At 41.6% G+C, this 18,276-nt stretch overlaps 1 protein-coding gene across 3 annotated transcripts; it reads right to left on the bottom strand.

The window, feature by feature from the left end:
* Window positions 1-214: 214 nt before the first annotated feature.
* Window positions 215-18,220, bottom strand: tbrg1 (transforming growth factor beta regulator 1). 3 transcript variants are annotated; one of them, XM_068584629.1, is made up of 33 exons: window positions 18,101-18,220; window positions 16,931-17,181; window positions 16,641-16,789; window positions 16,410-16,535; window positions 15,772-15,933; window positions 15,567-15,678; window positions 15,339-15,481; window positions 14,939-15,095; window positions 14,614-14,717; window positions 12,429-12,478; window positions 12,102-12,218; window positions 11,399-11,526; window positions 11,169-11,317; window positions 10,944-11,069; window positions 10,568-10,729; window positions 9,916-10,114; window positions 9,706-9,836; window positions 9,426-9,591; window positions 9,200-9,312; window positions 8,404-8,425; window positions 5,742-5,884; window positions 5,177-5,226; window positions 5,003-5,085; window positions 4,811-4,847; window positions 3,399-3,635; window positions 3,178-3,248; window positions 2,713-2,954; window positions 2,477-2,613; window positions 2,075-2,221; window positions 1,788-1,885; window positions 1,551-1,661; window positions 915-1,060; window positions 215-684 (listed from the first exon to the last, which is right to left on the bottom strand). In XM_068584629.1, exons 1-33 carry the CDS (start codon window positions 18,218-18,220, stop codon window positions 596-598), a joined length of 4,278 nt encoding a protein of 1,425 aa, XP_068440730.1. In that variant the 3' UTR covers window positions 215-595. The 3 variants fall into 3 exon arrangements, with proteins under 3 accessions (XP_068440730.1, XP_068440731.1, XP_068440732.1); XM_068584630.1 differs by lacking the exons at window positions 8,404-8,425; window positions 9,200-9,312; window positions 9,426-9,591; ... (15 more) ...; window positions 16,931-17,181; window positions 18,101-18,220 and adding exons at window positions 4,361-4,423; window positions 6,133-6,236 and having other exon boundaries at window positions 5,177-5,234; window positions 5,753-5,884; XM_068584631.1 differs by lacking the exons at window positions 8,404-8,425; window positions 9,200-9,312; window positions 9,426-9,591; ... (15 more) ...; window positions 16,931-17,181; window positions 18,101-18,220 and adding exons at window positions 4,361-4,423; window positions 6,166-6,201 and having other exon boundaries at window positions 5,177-5,234; window positions 5,753-5,884.
* Between the last annotated feature and the right edge of the window lie 56 nt (window positions 18,221-18,276).

Raw genomic sequence — 18,276 nt, 5'->3', positions numbered from 1 at the left:
ATCATAATACCAACAAAGTATTGCTGCTATGAAATGTCTCTGGTTAGAAAGTTTGGCAATTTTTCCAGTCAGTCTGTCATTTTCTAGATTTTTTTCTAGACATATTATACAAGCACTTTCAGTGTTTGAAAGTGCTTGAACATCATTTTGAGGACATCGTTTATCTTGTGGACAACTTTTGCTGTTACAACCACTGCCAATAATTGCCAAACTGTATAGAAAAACATGTTTTATTCAAACAAATCTCTGGATTGTCAAGTTTACAACACAAAGGAGTCGTTAAAACTGAACGTAATTTGCACAAATAAAAGATACAACTAAGTTTGCGTGGGTGAGTTTCATTTTAAGTCAAGGCTTTAACTAAAACAAGATAGCAATACAATGAAATTATTGATCAATCAATCGGTTTCAACTGGAAAATATAATGCAACTTTAAGTCTGGTACAAACAGTTTAAAAAAAACAATGCAACAGTGTGCCATGTACCAAAACTTGCCACACATAAATGTAACTATCACTACGGAGATGTTGTGTTTCTGTTACTGGCACAAAGCCAACTCAGCAGCCACATCCAGAATATTTACATAGATTTACTTTCAGGAGTTAAAATACGAGGTTGAGGGCTTCATGGTGGGGGAGGTCAGGTGGTGCTGGTGAGAGGAGCTCGGGGACTGCGCAGCCTGGCCTGAGGAGAGACAAAGGGATAAAATAAATAGAAGAATAATTACGGTCAATGCCGAGCGATCATGTCGACGTTAGAAAACAGGAGATAACACAACTAGAAGAACATCGAAATACATGGCATACTTTTACTGCTCTTAATAATTAAACACACACACTTGTATCTTTCAGCTAGCCAAGCCACATAGATTGTATAGTTTCCCCAACTATATAGAAAACTGATGTTCAAGCAACCTGTCATGTGCTCCGTCTTGATGTTCTCATCGAAGCCCCGATGTCTCTGGTAGGCCTCAAAGTTGACCGAGGCGTCGTCCTCCGATAAGCTGTGAGGAACCTGGCCATCGCCACTACGACACACCTCAAAGCGTATCCACCGGTAGCTAAATCAAAGTTTAAAAAAAAAAGAGATTGTAACGTAAAACAGGATTTTCTTCAGTTAGAAAGTTTAAATCGTAGTGCTGGATGAATCAGGTCCCAACAAAAAAATAATAATTCCCCAAGCATAACTAAATCTGCATGATTCCATGAGTTTCAAATGTTATTCCTGAGTCGTTAATGTTTTCCTTTTAAGGATAGTTTTAAACGATGTAATGAAGGATCGTCATATTAAGGCTTTGCATGAGCTAAAGCAGATTAGAAAATTTTGGTCTATAGTCCATGGTAATAAAATGACTCATCAGTAAAATTCCCGCAGTTCTTGTCTGGAAAACTGCTCCACATCACACAAAAAAACAAATCTGTAACAAATCTGAAATCAAATCTGTGTCATTCTTAAAAATCATAATCTGGGGTTAGGGTTAGTCGGAAAAGGTGTGAAGTGCATGCCGTGTCCTGTAGTTGCTAATCCATAGCGAGTGAGGGTGAATTTACTTGCTACATTTGCGCGCTCCGGGACAACTCTGGATGAGATTCTGGATGGTGGGGTGTGAGAAGCCGAAGAAGTCCGCACCCGATGGGACGACGGGCGCCACAGACTTGGAACTAAGCAAAAGAACACAAAGCAAAGTTCACTCAGACGTCTGAATAAATTTGTCTTGGACTTAATGTCGCCTCAATACCAACACAACCAGAAAACGCAATCCAAGCCTCCGCGGTGAACTCGGTTACCTGACGGACGCGATGGCCTTCAGTAGATTGGCGTGGCATGTCAGGGCCGACGAGGCCACGATGGCATTCTGAGGATCTATCTCCGGCACAATCTCAAACTGTTGGGACATGTTACATGACGTGTGTCAAGAAAACCATTTAATTTCATTCGCACCGCTTCAAACTCTGAACTGAACACAATTTAAGCAACAAAGTAGTAGGTACAATATATATATACATATATAAATATATATATATACATGTATCCACTAAGAATGATCGGACTTCAATAACAACTGCGTGTGTACCTGCGGTCCTGCTCCCATGTCCTTGATCTGGCAGGTGTAGAGGCAATGCTGGTCGGGGATCTTCATGCTGGCAAAGACTCGAGTGCTGCAGAAGCCCACCGGGTAGATTGCACACTCGTCGTGGAACAACATCCTGTCTGTGATGATCTGCAGAGCAATCGGAAGCGTTGAGCTAGTGTAGCTTTCTCAGGTTATAGAGAGGCTGTGATGGACGTTATCTACTGAACTACCGTCTGATGGACAGTTAGCTTGTCTTAGCAAGAGAGCATGCATGTACCAATATTAAAAGTGTAACTTATCATTCTACTGAACTATATATAGGATGTAAGATGTGAGGATGGGGGTTCAGAGGCTTACTGTGGTGGTTATAAAGCTGAGACGTGATTAAATCCGGACACTGACCTCTCCCAGGCTGTAGACCGTTAAACCTCCCAGTGCGATGGGAAAGACGGGGCGACCAGACGAGTCCAGAGCGATAGGCTGCACCAGCTTCCGAGACCCATCTGCTAGTTTTCTCTTCTTAGACATCCTCTTTGGAACTTGAGGAAACATTAAGGCAACAAAACAATGGGCTAAATGTCCGGAAAGAGGAACGTGAATCCACCAAATCTGCACTATTACTTGACCGCGGCACTCACATTCGTCCTTTCCATTTTCCCTGCCTCGCTCTTTCCTTTCTTTCTTGGGTTTTTTAAGAGGTACCTCTTCCCCTGTCGACACCACTGACGCCAGGTTATGCCCCCCGGACAAGCCTGAGGCCGCTGCAGCACCTGAGGTCATTGCTGCAGGCGGTCCAGGTGGATGAGAGCTTGAGCTAGCACTTGGCAGCATCTCCCCCTCTGAAAACGACTGGTACTGCAACAAGGACTTCAGTAAAAACCTGGAGAAGGGAAATAATCTGAAGGTGAAGAAATCTTTTTTTTTTTTTTTGGTGCAAAAAAATGATGACACGTGACTATTTTTAAAATCACTACAGCCCATCAATTATGTACAAGAGTGGAAAACAGGATGAAGTGAGACGAATATTAAAGGTTCTTGCTAAAAGCACCAAGTTTAAGAACACCGTGAAAGAACATGTGACCATTTGAAACGTGCCCACTCACCTCCGCTCCTCCTTTGCTCTCAGAAACTTCTCTTCTAAGTGGGCAACTTCATCACAGAGAGCTGCATTCTCCTGCAGGTAAAACCGTATAACAACACCAACAATTAAGTTTAGATAAATCAGAAAATTCTAATTAGGTATACCATATTGTAGTTGCCTGATGTGAACGGAAACAATAAATAAAACTAGTCTCAGCTTTTCAAGAGTCAGTAGTTTACTCACAAATATCATGGCACGGGCAGCTTTCCTCAATCTGAGGTACTTGAGTTGGTACTTTTCGTTTTGTTTTTTTCGTGGGCCTCTCTTGATCTTGGTCCTATGCTCCGAGGAACTGGTGGGGGAGGGGAAGGCGTGCGCCGAGGTACCTGAGCCCGAACTGGAGACGGTATTGTGCTGCGGAGAGCCGAGGAAAGACTGGGCGGTGAAGGTCTGCAGGGCCTGCTGCCTCTCCTCATCCGTCTGTGAGGGAACAGAGGGGGAGAGAGCAAGACAGAGATCTGATCTTCACGTGGACCACGACCACCTGACGTTACTGCGCGTGTGGCCTTCAGCGTGATGGATGAACACAGAATAAAATGTAAACGATAAAATAACACAGATGGGGCTTGAACTTTAAACCGCTGTATGACAAACAATGACAGTCACTGAAGAAAAAAAAGTGTGTGCCAGATATTTGAAACTAAACTAATTTAAATAAAGATATTATTTCTACTCTGAATATATTTTACAAGAATATATTTTCCAGGAGGATTTCGCTCTCGCTCAAAATATATCACTGGACCAACGCTTCTCAACACTGTTGTAAGAACGAACACTTTGGTAGTTAAAGGATTATTAAGAGTGTGTTCGTAATGCAATTTTAGGTACAAATTATGTACTTTTGGATTATACTGCTACATTATCCTTTGTGTCTTTTAATCTGATTATAAGGTAAGGAAATGAAAAGCAGATTCGACAGGACCCTTTTGACATTACACCAGTTCATCTAAGTGTAAAGTGTTATCTCCGCTGCAAAAACCCTGCACCAACAGATTTTTTATAAAAACATTTCTACATCATTAAACTACAGTTTAGTATTTATCCATGACCAACAGTCTGGCATTAAAGGTCAACTGTATGTTCAATATCCCAAAAACGTACTTTGGTTTTGTGTGAAGTTGGCATTAGTGTCCCATTTAACTCACCAGCAGGGCAAAGACTCCGTTTCTGTTCTCAATCCTCTTGAATCTCCTGCTGCCTTTTTGTGTCTGAAACATAATGCGAGACGGAGGCCAATGCACGGGGCTGGAAAAGCCAAATTTGATTCCCAAAAGCTGAATCACTTTAGATTTAGATTAGTTCCACCATGAGATACAGCAGCTTTCAAGGCTTCTGCCCCCCACACCCCCCGCTGAGCACAGAGCACAAATTGTTCTGATGACAGCGCAGAAAAAGTTTGCCTCTTTTTAAAGTCGTGAAATAAGGTCAAAGAAGCAAGATGGAAAAACATGGAGAAAGAAAAACAAATGTAACAGAAATACATATGATGCATGTGCTGTTTTAATTGCACTAACACTGATGTTAGGTGGGGGTGCAAGTTGTTATACTCGACAGCAGAGGTTGCTGTCAGACTGTGTGTTCAACATCTTTCTCACCTCACGGTACATGACAGCCTCCAGGCTTGATTTTGCACTGCCAACGAGAATAAAATAAAAATAAGCAGACTCTCAATGTAGACACAGAAACAAGTTGGTGGTCTACTCAATGATAATAATGGCTTATGATGTGGCTTAACACAAGAGAACAAGGGCAACAATATGTGTAGTAAATTGAGTGAATTGCTGTACTTTGATTGAACAAGTCCCCTGTCGATGATTCTCTGTTTAATCTCCTTTATGTGCATGGGACGACCAGCTTCTTCCAAGACAATCTACATGAGAGAAAGGAGAAACACTGAACAAAAAAAATCTCACAGTCTCGATTGTGATAAATATTACTGATGACGCCACGTGGAAATATACCTGTGCAGCATCGAGCCATGTGAGGTTTGGCTTCTCTGCTATTTCACTCGGTGGTTCGCTGCAAATGGAGAGAAAAAACGTTGCTATCTTCCAGTGTAAAATGTCTATTTGATTTTTGTGGCACACTGAAAATCAATACTTGTGAAATATCAACATTTTAGAGCACATTCACATCCATATTTCAAGAAATAATAGAACGGCATCACTAAACTGGTCATGTGGCGACCGCAAACACCCCGTGGGGGATGCTTGTATATATATAATTTGAACTGGACAACATGTGTGATCAGGATCACTTGATACCAAATGATGTGTGAGAAAAGGAACTCAAATACTAATAGCAAAGCACTTTGTGTAAGAGAAATCATGACCTCAAATCTGATTTGTATCAAGAGTCGTTTCCCTGTGAACACCCTCTTCCAGAGGAGCAATGCTCTTTTCTGCAGCAATCCCACTCTCTGCAATCTAAATGGATTGTCCAATCTTGCAGACAGTAATCTCTTCATCGAGAAGCAGCAATGAGTCTACAACTCACGCCGAAATGACATGTTTTAAATCACAGTATTTTTCAACAACCTCTCCAGAGCCTCAGCGGTCCCAGATAGACTTGCGATGCTGTCCAGAGCAGGAAACAGAGAGTAGCTCCCCTGACCGTCAGCCTCCATCTCAGATTCAAAAGTGTTGAGTGAATCCATAGGAGACGGGGACCTGTCACGTTACAGATGAGAAACATCAAGCAATGCGTTTGTTATCTCTTTCTGTCTAGACCTCATTGATTCAGCGAGGATAACATAGACGTCATCAACACAGCAACTGTAAGCAAGGGGACACAAACACAGAGAACAAGCTATATGACGTGTGTAGCGAAGATTAGCTCACAGCTAACGGTTGCTCATATAATATTAAAAAATAACGTTAAATAAAAGAGTCAACGTGAGCGAGAAGTGAGCACACACCTCAGTGAAACTGTAACAAACCAGCAAACCCACTTCTGTCTGTTCGTGCTCCCGTTTGTTTGTTTCCGTGTAAACCGGAACCTTCCTCGCATTGTTTACATGTGTTTAGGGAGGCTAAAAGCTAACTTCCGCCACTTAGTAGCAGCTTCTGTGGTTATAATAAATCTACTACAAAATTTAGACGTATACAGAAGAAGTACTTAGTAATATGGTTCTAAAATATAAATTAAAAAGTATGTAGCGGAACAATAGTGCGTGGCTCACACCGGACAGTATTCGTGGGGACATTTGTACCGGATATCCGGTTTAGTTTGGTCTGAACGGAGTCATATTTATACTGTACATTTTAAATGGGAATTGTGCAGTACTTGTAAATGGCACTTTGGACGTTAAAACATGGCTCAAATGAGGGTCAATACAATTTTGACAGTAAAATTAACAGATTCAATTATTTATATATTTATAGCTTGTGGGTGCATATACTTTTTCAAACTTGTGAAAACAACTTAGAAGGTCACGTTTAAAGGTGTTGAATACTGAATAATATGCTACTTGGCCTTTAGGTCAGTCTGTCTCACGTCATGTGGAAACTTAACCCAGTCATCATTAGCTTAGCAGTCATCGTCCCTCTTCTTTAGATACCTGGCATCAGAGTCCTTTCTCTGAAATTTCCATCAAGGTCACAGGATATAGAAGTACTAAAGGATCATGTTCCTCCATCCAGGTTTTTTTCCTTTGAATGGTCTTGTCATAACTGACCTCCATACACATCTGACCTCCATATACATCAATAGTCAAATACTGACTTCTGCTCCAGCAGCCATTATCTGCTATCTTTGTGATCTGAAAAACACCCATTATGGTCAAGATAATTCTCAAAATATATTATCTTTCTTTTAATTTTTACTTTGTCCTCTTTCTGACACCTTTAGTGCTAAAAATTGTATTTGTCCTCATCCTTCATCCTATGGCCCAGACCTAAATGTTTGTGTGGTTGTTTTATGTGCAGAGAACAAAGCACAATTACAGGGAAATCTTGCAGAGCATAACATACCACACCTACAAACAAGAGGAAGAAAAAAGTCCTTTAAATCCACGGGTGACTGCACTAAATGAGGACAAACTGAGTTTATTCGCTTCTGAGAAATCAACATTTCCAATCTAAAATAAACTATTGCCTATTTTCTAGCATAGTAGCAGACAATAAAAGGGTAAGCTTTGTCTTGAATCATTTTTAATCACATATCTCATATCAGTCCTTTCTTCAGGCTATCAAAATGCACAATTTCTGGTTCAACCAAATTACAGCAAAAGCATTTTCTCACTTACCCCATTGTAAATGGCCATTCTGCTGATTTTATACATGCTTGTGAGATGTACACCTCTTCCACAGTACAAGATATTATTAATGTAATTTACTATGAGGTGACATAGTTGTAAAATTAAATTAGAAAACTTCAACAGCAACATTTCTCTTTGTCTGTCACTGTGGACAGTTTTCATTGCAACTGCTCCCGACTGGATACTCATAATATAGATGTTGCTGTTCATTGCTGTGAAGATAACACAAATAAGGATCTCGTTCATTATATCGGGGTGAAAGTTCACTGATAAATATCTCAAATCTTAGGAAAATAAAACCTAAAACATCTTTATGCCTGGATAATAGAGATAAAGACAACCTATATATTTTTATTTTGGCTAACCCTTTAATAAAGCTCCTGTATTATTAAGATACCTCCTGCCCTTGATCACGTCATTGTTTTGTTGGTGTTGTGACGAAACTAGGATCCCAATACAAAACTATAAAATCCTTACTGTATCCGTGTTCATGAAAACAGGAGTGACTCAGCTTTTGAATTGGATCTCCTCATGTGGCTAAAATTGCACAAAAAAGCCTTGTGGTCCTAATTCTAAAATTGCACCAGACAGGCAAAAAGCAGGAGTATTTCACAACATACAGTTAGGACATGATCAAGAACAACTAATGGCTTAAATTGTTTGCTAATGTAGTATCCAAATGTATAAACTCTGCAAGCTGGGCCCTGTTATGGCAATTTGTACAGTGGAATCGAAGGGGGTGCCCTATATTTGTAACCCTTGGCTGTGTTCAAAAGGTAACTTTAAATCCATTTGGTTTGGATCCAAAGTTGTGCAATTTAGCATTACCGAAATGAGTAAACATCTTCACGCAAATAAACCATTATCGGTGCATTCCCAATGGAAAAATATGAATCAGAAACATTTTAAAGCAGGTCAAGGATTATTTACAGAATTGATTGAAGGGTTAACGCTGGCTGACCTTTGCCTTGGTTTGTCCGGCTGTCTCTAAGAACTGTTGTCCTACATCATAACAATAAATAATACAGTTATTTATTCTTTTTTTTTTATCTAGGACAGAGACAGTTGAGTAGTTGTGTCCGTGAGTTCTCAGTAACAGTTGAGCCAGCCGTAGTTGAGCAGTACACGCTGTACTCTCCTGTACGGCAGGTAGTATTCACTCTGTCTGGGGCCATCTGAGAAATATAGGTATCCTGTGGGAAGGAAGATTGAAGTTATATGCAAGTATTGACGTTATTATGGTGAACAAGTTTGCAAACAGCTACTTATTAACACATTCAGTACATACAGAGTCACATCAGCATTCATTCAAGTCCTTAATTCACCCCTTTTTAACTATAAGCTCTGTTTTGGTCTCCATCAACTCTTTGGAAATACTCTGTGGTGCAAATGTCATGTGCAAGACTGTTTACAGACACATTTTTTATTTGATAAATTGCTAAAGGAATAATTTGATATCCGGCAAAGGACTAGTTCAAACTCCCTTATGACTTATACAGAACCAGGATAGCTGCTTCCCCCTGCTTCGAGTCTTTACGCTAGGCTAAGCTAACCTCCTGGCTGTAGCTTCATAGCTAATGGACAAACATCATGCGTGACACATGAGAGTGGTAACAATTTTCATGTCTAACTCACAGTCAAACTATTCTTCTTATAAAGCAATACTGAACATGATAATAATGGTTTAATGTATCCTGAAATGGGGTGAATGAGGTACGTTCATGACATTTCTCACCGTGATTCTCAAAGGCTGCATCTACTTTGGAGCCGATCCCACGGAAATCCTGAGTAATGTATCGTGGATATCCAAAGTCCATTTGGTTTCTGCCCACATCGTAGCTGCGAGAGAGAAAAATTAGACAACGCTTTGAAGGTATGTACCCAATAAATATCTCCACGATGGGGCACATGCCACGTTAACGACAAAAGAAAGACTTGATCGTGACACTCACCTATAATACTGGTTGTTCACAAAAATGAGTGCTTTTCTGGTAGTTGGCACAAAGACGGCTGCATCCACCTTACTGACGGACGAGGGGAGGCCGAGGTTGGTGAGAGACTTTGGAAAACCTGAAATGACTGTTTTTGCATAAGCCCTTATGCCCCAGTATTGACCGCCTGTAGAGAAACATTTGGAGGTTATTATATTCTGTGGTTACCTCAACCTTAACAGTCCAAATTAAATTGAGTATATTCAATATTAAAACTTAACAAAACAATTAAGAAGATTACCTTCAAAAAGATACACCACATCATTGGATGGGACTTCAAAGGCGGCATCGACATAGTTGATTTGTGACCATTTTGTGTTGACTTTTGTGAAACGGATTCCTCTGACCATTGTACTCTTCCTCCAATAGTATCTAGTAAGGATTTTAAATGGGAAAATATGTAATTATGTATATTTCCCACTCAAACAAGATAATGAAAATCAAAATGTACCCGTTTTTGAAGAAGAACAGGTCTCCCCTGATGGAGGTAGCGGCGTCAAACACCAGATCGCGGCTGCACTGCTCATTTCGTGGGTTCGGCAGAGGGTCTGGGTTTGGATCCTCTGTTGGCTCCTCTGGTTCTGGTTCAGGGTCCGGACCAGGAGGTGGTTTAGGTTTTGGTGCTGTCGTGGGCACTGTTGTACGGCTGCCTGAGAGATGGATTAGCAACATCAGAAGTGTCTAATCTATAATCTTCAGTCATCATAAAGCACAACTATCAACGTGAATAACAAAAAGATGCACTTTTAGTAACATGTATAGATGCTTGGGCCTTAAACTCATGTTCAAAGCTCGTCCGACTCTAATCGTGCACATAAACCACAATGAATAGAAAATAGATCCAGTTTCATTTTCATGCAGTTCATTCCTTTGAAATGGAAGTTGAAAATTGCTAAATTGCAAAACTCAAGCACAAGACATTGTTGTTTACTGGTTGGATAGAACATTTTGCAATGTTGTTTAGATAAAGCCAAAGTAAAAAAGCCATTTAGCTTGACCTTAATTTTGCAATATCCCGACTAAAAATATGTAAATGGCAGATTGCCTCATCTTAATGTAATCCGAATGTCAAAGACTGTGCGGTACATGATGTTTTTGCTCACCATAAAGGACTTGAACCCCACGCTTATCATCGTCTGGCAGCCTGTATCCGTTTGTGTTGACATATCGATAAGTGGGATACATTAGTGCACTTCTGTCCCTGGAGTGATCCAGGCCCAAAGCGTGGCCAAACTCATGGGCCGCCACCAGCAGAAGATTCACACCTCAAGACAGCAGACTCAAATGTCAGACAGGTTTTATTTTGTATACATTTACTTATTAATCTCTGTTCTATAAGGAAGTAAAAATCCAGTTTTAATGAAATCATGTTAAGTATGTAGGTTATTTCTCGCACACCAAGCAGTTTATAGAGATCTAAACTAGTTTGTGGTGATTTATAAAGAGAGAGATGAGAACGTCAAAGGTCATACACTTTACCTCTTTGGCTGAAAGTCCACCTTTCATCATCGTCAAAGTGTGTGTCCCCTCCCTGACCCTGCCCAGGAGAGTTAGCATGAGCCAAGACTCCCCCCGCCCCGTCAAAAGGGTAAAAGTCCCCGTGATCTGCAACAGCACAAAGAGGAACCATGAAATTCGAGTATCGCATTCGGAGAAAAGGTTTCAGCCGGCTGTGTGAGAATCTCTCGTTCGATCTCGACTCACATCCACCCTTGAAGAGGATCATGATGTCTGCAGTGCCGCTGTTGATCTGTTTGAAGTCCAGAGGGATGACGTCGCTGTAGAGCTGGAAGGCCTGAGCAATGATGGCATCCACCTGACTCTGGGTCAGATCTTGGGTGTACTGAGTGATCCTGGTGAAATCACATCATACAGCATGTTGTTTTCATCGTTATCATATGCAGTCAATAACAGCGTGCCCCTCTACCAGCTACCTGTACGTAATCAGCCTTTTCTCCCATCTGGGTTTCCCGTAGAAGTGTCCATATCGACTGATGTCTGACACGCCGCACCTGGGGGCCTTCATCACCTCCACGGTCTCATTATCCAACACACCAGTCACCTGATAGTCAGAAGATGACAAGAGGGGGCAAAATCGTAGAGATTTTGAAAGTGAGGTTTGAAAAACAGGGAATATTTGGTTGTTTGCCACACAATCAATCCTGGGTAGCACTTTATAATAATTACACACTATTTAGTGTTAGTAAAGTATGAGTAAACACTTAACTCATCATTAATAAAGCATTGTTGAACATGAACACTCATTAGTACGCAATTCATACAAAGTTAAATGTTTTATTCTTAATTAATAAGCTTGCCTATTAAGCGTTTCATAATTGGGTTTTCATATTTTATAAATGATTCATTCCCCATTTGTAAATTTAATACTGATTTAATTAAGAATAAAACATTTATAACTGTGTTTATGAATTGCATACCAATGAGTTATTAATGAGTGTAATGAATGTTAGAACAATGCTTTATAAAGGATGAATTAAGTGTTTGCTCATGCTTTACTAACGCTAAATAACATATAGTTAATATACAGGGTTACTAAATTATTTGTCATAAACTGACACAATTTATTTAATTACAAAGTGCAGACCGAGACTTCCACACTTGTATTATTGTAACTACCTCGAGGCCAAAGAAAGCCTGCATGGTCTGTAGATCCTGGCTGAGGGAGCTCTTCACTATTCTTCTCAGTGTGGAGTTTGTCACCCCGACATCAGCGTAGAACTGAGAGAGGTATCCCTGATAACAGAAGGAGAGGATTTTGTTGCAAGCAATTCATAGTTTCATTTCATCCGACGACGGCAGAGCTCATTTCATGTCAACACACAAATCTAAAGACTTCTTGCAACCTGTCTCGTGTCTCTCCTCACCAGCAAGACGTTACAATCGCCTCTTCAGTCCAGACACTTCTCATTCCTAATATTTATGCAGGGTATTTATTGCATTTACCTCCGCCAGGTTTTCGTCCTCTGGTGAAACTGTCGGAGCGACGGTAGGTGCTGCATGACTGAGGGCTAAACAAGCCAGCAGCACAATCCAAAGATCCGCAAGAGACATAGTATTGAAATGTTTTCTTCTCTTCGTCCGCTCTGCGCTCATGAAGGCAGCCTTGACAGGCTGAGGTGCATATTGTTCTGATATGAGCTGAATCTGTGTTAACACAAGCCCCTGTGCCAGAAGGGGGGGAGTAAATAGTGGCCCCTCTGATAACACGAAGGAGGAGACAATAATCACTTTAACTTCACTCATGAAACATCTGTGAAGCAGTTTAATTGTTTCCTTCTATTGTCATCTTTTCTGCTAATGAGATGCCTCCATGCGCCTCTTTTCATCCCTTCTTTATGATTCACCTTCTGATGCGTTTGTTTATTCTGTCACACGCGCACAGTGCACTCAACCAGTCAAGCGTAATATGCAGTATAAATATACAGTATACACACAGTAATACAAGAGCAAAGTCCAACACCGAGCTGCAAACAAGCGTCTCAATGAAATGACACTGATTTGGCTCGTTCGTCCATCTTTAATCGTTGTTCACTGGCAAAACAGGAACACAAACTTGCAACCCTTTTGTTGTTTTCAGTGTTCTTGTGTACTTTTTGATAACCTTTGATCTACAGTGACCATAGTCCAGTGTGGTGGGTCAACGTGAGCGAGTGCGTGCAAATCACATCACAGGACATTCACACAGGACGCCGATGTTGCTAAAGTTGCTGTGCCCGTACTCCAACGTCACAGGGACACTTAAGCTCACGATGCGACTGTTTGCGTGCACAGAAACGGCTCATTTGCACCTTCCTGACGACTTCGATGATGTGAAGTAACAAATCAATTATTGCTTGCAAAGAGAAAACATTTGTAGCTGGTGCAGTGATGGACGATGGGTGCTTTACCTTTGTCTTTATACTGAAATACCATTCTGAGCTACTTTGGTATTTCCTTTCTATGTGGATTTATACTTTTGTTACATTTCAGAGTGAAATATTGCACGTTTTACACCACATGTATTCATCAGCTGGTGGTTTACTTTGCAGATTCAAATGTTCAAAATATATGCTCATATGCTAATGCTTCTTAGAAAATAGTTATGTTATATAAAATAATAATGCAACACGCACAGAGGCCATTTTGCATTCTGCATACTGAACACTTTTATTCCGAGAGTAAACTTTGTTATTAATAATGTACTTTTTTTACTTAAATTAGGAATGCAAGACTTTAACTCTTAATGGAGTCTTTTTACATTGTTAAAGAATCTGTGTTTTCCACGACTTCATCAAAGATGAAAGATAAAACAACTGTGTTGTACAAAAGCATCTTATATTTATGGGCAAAAGGATATCTTAATGTCCGCTAAGGTTCATCCTCTTCATACATATTTGAATTTACAACATCGTCGACATGATGAGGTTATGAAATGGCACTGATTTAATCTACATAAGGACAAACATCCAGGAAAGAAAGTACACTATACTTGAAAAAGAAATTATACACTTTGTATTTGATATTCACATGATAAGTTCTCAGTACTTTAAACCCTTTAATATAAAAACATGTACACGTCATTGTACCCAAAATCTAAACCGTGACAATTCAGCCAAATACATGATGATACGTACTTATTATCTAACTTTTACAACTATAGCAGTTCACAGATGTATTCTCAGAAACTTGCTCAGCTCAGTTTGGACTGGATCAACATCCCAGCCAAGAATTTGCAGAAATCATTTTCACCACCCGGTTTTGTCTGAAGTCATACTGGTAGGATTTTGTCCCACTGAAGAGGAAGATGCTCCCTGTCAACAGAACATCATCAAAAAGCGTGTTATCTCCTGGTGTTGTTTCAAAGCAAATGAGCTGAAACACGAACAATAAAACTTCAGCTGTAAACACAGGATTTCTACTTGACGAACACATTGTTCCAAAACTGGGTCGAATGGCGTTTTTTCAGGATAAAAGTGTGTCCAGTGCGGTAAACCTCACCCGTCTACCACCTAAACACGGTAAAAACAAGAAATTATAACTTCTATTTCTGTTGTGCTCTATTTGTATCCCGCAGCAGCTGCTCGGGTCTACATGCGACGCAAAGTTCATGCACGAAATCTGTGACAGTTTTCCTCTTTTTTTTCTTTACCGTCTAACTTAAAGGCAGCGTCCACCCGTCTCGGGACTCCAGGCCAGTCTGTTTGGATGAGTCTGGGGAAGCCGGCGTCCATCCTTCTCCTGCGCTCATCATACCTGAGATTGGATTATTCGACGACATTGAATATGAGTCTTTTTCAGTGTGTGAATGTTAGTACGGTCACGCATGAAGGTCATTCATCCAGCGAAATCTTGTTTGTTGATTACAATTTCTTATCCTTCTCATCAAATGGCAAGTTATTTGCCGCCTTTGAATGGGTGATGTAGGTGCCGACACGTAAATTGTCCTGTTCGTGTTTAGCATTAGGTCACGTTACCTGTAATAAACCTCTCCTGTGAAGAAGACCGTCTTCCCAGATTCACTGATGTGCACGGCGGCGTCGACCCGCCGGACTTGGGAGGGGAAGCCGTACTCGTAGATGGAGCCAGCGTGACTTTTCGTCTTAAGCTCTCGAACCACCCAGTACTTATGACCTGGAAAAACACAGCCGTGTCACCGCGTTTTTTGGGACACCGTGAAAAACAGAAACATACCACAAGCGCTGCCAAACTCAATTAGCCTCTTGCATGGACTGCAACACTTAAGTTGCACAAGGCTGTAATTTGGCCGCATTTTGTGTGTCCCCTCTCCACTCCTCCCTCCTCTCCTTCCCAACTGTGAATCCAGCAATGTCATGCTGACAAAGTGATGCTTTGCAGAGTGTCCATTACTCTTACCAGTGAATATGTACGCCGCGCCTTTGGCAGGGATGTCATAAGCGGCATCCACGTGGGAGCTGATGCTGGGTAAATATGTGCTGCTGTGGCTCTCTCGCAGGCGATTCCAATAAGTTGTCCGCGTTGTTCTCATCCACATGTACCTGGGTTTAGACAATAAACTGACTCAGTTGCATCTTTAAAGGTCTTTTGCAATCATTATATACACAAAAAAGGCATGTGTTGTACCTGTTCTTGAAGAAAACAATCTCATGATTAATCATAACTGCTGCGTCAAAAGAAAAGTTGGGGTCACACTTTTTGGGAGCCGGTTGTGTTTCAACTTTTCTTGTTTCTTTCCCTAAGAAACGTTGGAACACAATGCATTAGATGCGACATTGAACACAATGGTCCACTCCTCAGTCGCTGCACATGTGTTATATTTGGTCCTCACCATACAGTGTTTGGATCCCAAGCACGTCATCTTGGGCTAGAGCGTACTGTCCAGTGCTTTGATACCTGTAGTTGGGGTACATGATAGCTGAGGCGTCTTTTGAGTGGGTCAAACCCAGTGAGTGGCCGAGCTCGTGAGCCGCCACAGCGAACAAGCTGTAACCTGAAATACAGCAACAGACGGGTCCTGTTAGTACATTAAGCTGATCAAGTACACACAGAATTATGCAGAAAACGTCTGCCTGAGGGTTGAAAACGTTCGCGCGTGCTTCACTTTTGACCACGCCCGAGCGATGACGTCACGTCAGGTGTTTTCTGTCAGCTGACGCCGAGCGACCGCTGCTGTGAAGGTGGTGTTTAAAGTTTCAACTCACAAAAGGAAACGCAGCCAATCGTGGATCGAGAATTACAATCGTGAAAAGAAGTACTCAGATTCTTTACTTCAAGAGAAAATTTGCCGATCTTACACTTCAATCTCCAGCCGAATTTGGTAAGTTTGGTTTCGCAGTGTGGCTCAAAAACGGCCTCGTTGTCATCCGCTTGTGTTACGTTTCCAGCAGCGGAAATGACGCCACAACGTGTGAGTGCAGAGAATGTTACGTATGAGTGACAAGGATTTCGCGTTTCATTCTGACCAACCTTGCCTCCCCGCCGTCCACGTCTCATCCTCATCAAAGTGCACGTCTCCTCCTGTCCCCGGTCCGGGCTGAAAGGCGTGCGCCAGCACTCCCCGGGGTCCATCAAAGGGGAAGAAATCCCCATGAGCTGCAACAGAAAAGACCCTTCTTCACCCTATGAACCAGAGAGGAGCCTCTAACAATATTCAGGTTTTCTTTAATCTTAATCTTCAGCAGTGATTTTCAGATTTACTTCTCCGGGCGAAGGAGAAGACGATATCAGCTTTGCCGCGCTTGACTTGGATGAACCTCAGCGGTGCGGCGTCGCTCCACAGCTTCAGGGCGGAACGAAAGGCCTGTTCCACGTCCTCTCTCTTCATGTCCGCCGTGTATTTGGCAATCCTGCGGCGGCCAAAGACGCACGCACAAAAAAACGTGAGACAGCAGGAACAACGGGGTTCCACAACCATAACATATCATCCGTTGAAGTGGCTGAATGAAAGGCACGATGACGTGTGATCAGTCAAACCCAAAACATCTCACATGTACGTGATGGTGTGGTTCTTCCATTTAGGCTTTCCGGGGTAAAAGCTGAAGTTCTCCACATCCGGGACGCCACACCTGGGCTCCTTCATCACAGCCAGGGTGGTGGGGTCCAGACCGCCGGTCTCTCGCAGACCAAAGAAGGTTTGCATCTCTCTGATCTTCTGCTCCAGCGGTGACGACGTGGACCTGATCCTCCTCCCCGACGCTCTGCCACTGGGACTCAGGTTGTAAAACCTTGTGAGGTAGTCCTGTGGTTGAGAGGAGTTCACACCAGGTTACAGCATCGGGATATGATGTAGTCCGGTGATTTTCAGCACTGTGCCGTGAGAGATCGGCAGGTGTGCCGTGGGAAAATGTCCAATTTTTCCCCCCCAAAAATAAATGTTGTTGCCGTGAATAGTTTGCCGTTGAGCGTCTGGGCCTACAATTTAGTGGCCGGCCCAGTAATTAAATACTTCCATGTCAGTGGGTGGCAGTAGGTATCGTGCAATAATTACAGAAAACAGCGCCATTGTCCCAACAAACAGGCACTAATACTACTATTAAAGCTTTTTTATTATGCTACAATGGGACATTTTGTCACTTTTCTTTGGTTGTTGGTGTGCTGCAGGATTTTTTTTATTGTATAGCGGCTCAAAAAAGGCTGAAAAACTCTGTTGTAGTCTATATTTAGGGTGAGGCTAAAGCTATTTTTTTAGAATATCAATTGAAAGAGGGAGATGAGGGGTTTTGACATGATTAAGAAGTGGATTTGCAATCAAGAACTAAAGGAATATCCCGTATTTAGTTTTTTCTCTGTCCAACCTGGTCACATTGAGATAAAGCCATATTATTAGGATACATATAAGTATATATTGTGGTTCCATGTGGGTGAAACCAAACATAATTCATTGCACAGTTGATCAATTAACTCTCTGGCTTCCACAAAGCAGTTTAAAAACATATATTCTGTATAACTTTACAGTTAAAAATAAGCGTTTTTGGTGCATTTACTTGAATGGTGGCACAGTAAGAAAATGCCAATAGATGCATGCATTGTAATGAGAAAATAAAGCAACAAAGCATTGCTTGGTTGCAGTTTGCAAAATGTTCTGTACAACTAAAGTCACATTCATAATCCTCAATAAAAGTGAATATGGATAAGAGCCAACATTTCCACCTACAAACCTCAGCCAGCTCCACATCCTCAGGCCTCGTCCAGCGATCCCGATCGATGGGTAGAGTCCACAAGACTTCTGCTGACAGCAGAGAGCCCAAAACAGGTATCCACAGCCAGAGCAACTCCATGATTTGAATGCACATTCCACCAGGTTTCACATTTTTATATATGGGAGTATTCTTGG

This window comes from Clinocottus analis, unplaced genomic scaffold (genome assembly GCF_023055335.1).
Source record: "Clinocottus analis isolate CAN_PGR_092001 unplaced genomic scaffold, fCliAna1.0.p SCAF_2, whole genome shotgun sequence".
NCBI lineage: Eukaryota > Metazoa > Chordata > Actinopteri > Perciformes > Cottidae > Clinocottus > Clinocottus analis.
The sequence above is the reverse complement of the archived record's forward strand: the minus strand, read 5'-3'. Positions and strand labels throughout refer to the sequence as shown.

What these genes read in the sequence shown, in the direction of transcription:
- tbrg1 (XM_068584629.1), bottom strand. Translation starts at nt 18,220, where the DNA reads ATGGAGTTGCTCTGGCTGTGGATACCTGTTTTGGGCTCTCTGCTGTCA. An exon ending in AGGCTTTCTTTGGCCTCGAG is followed by an intron (nt 11,527 to 12,101) that starts GTAGTTACAATA and finishes TCTGACTATCAG; the next exon opens with GTGACTGGTGTGTTGGATAA. An exon ending in CTGTTCTTCTTCAAAAACGG is followed by an intron (nt 9,837 to 9,915) that starts GTACATTTTGAT and finishes AATCCTTACTAG; the next exon opens with ATACTATTGGAGGAAGAGTA.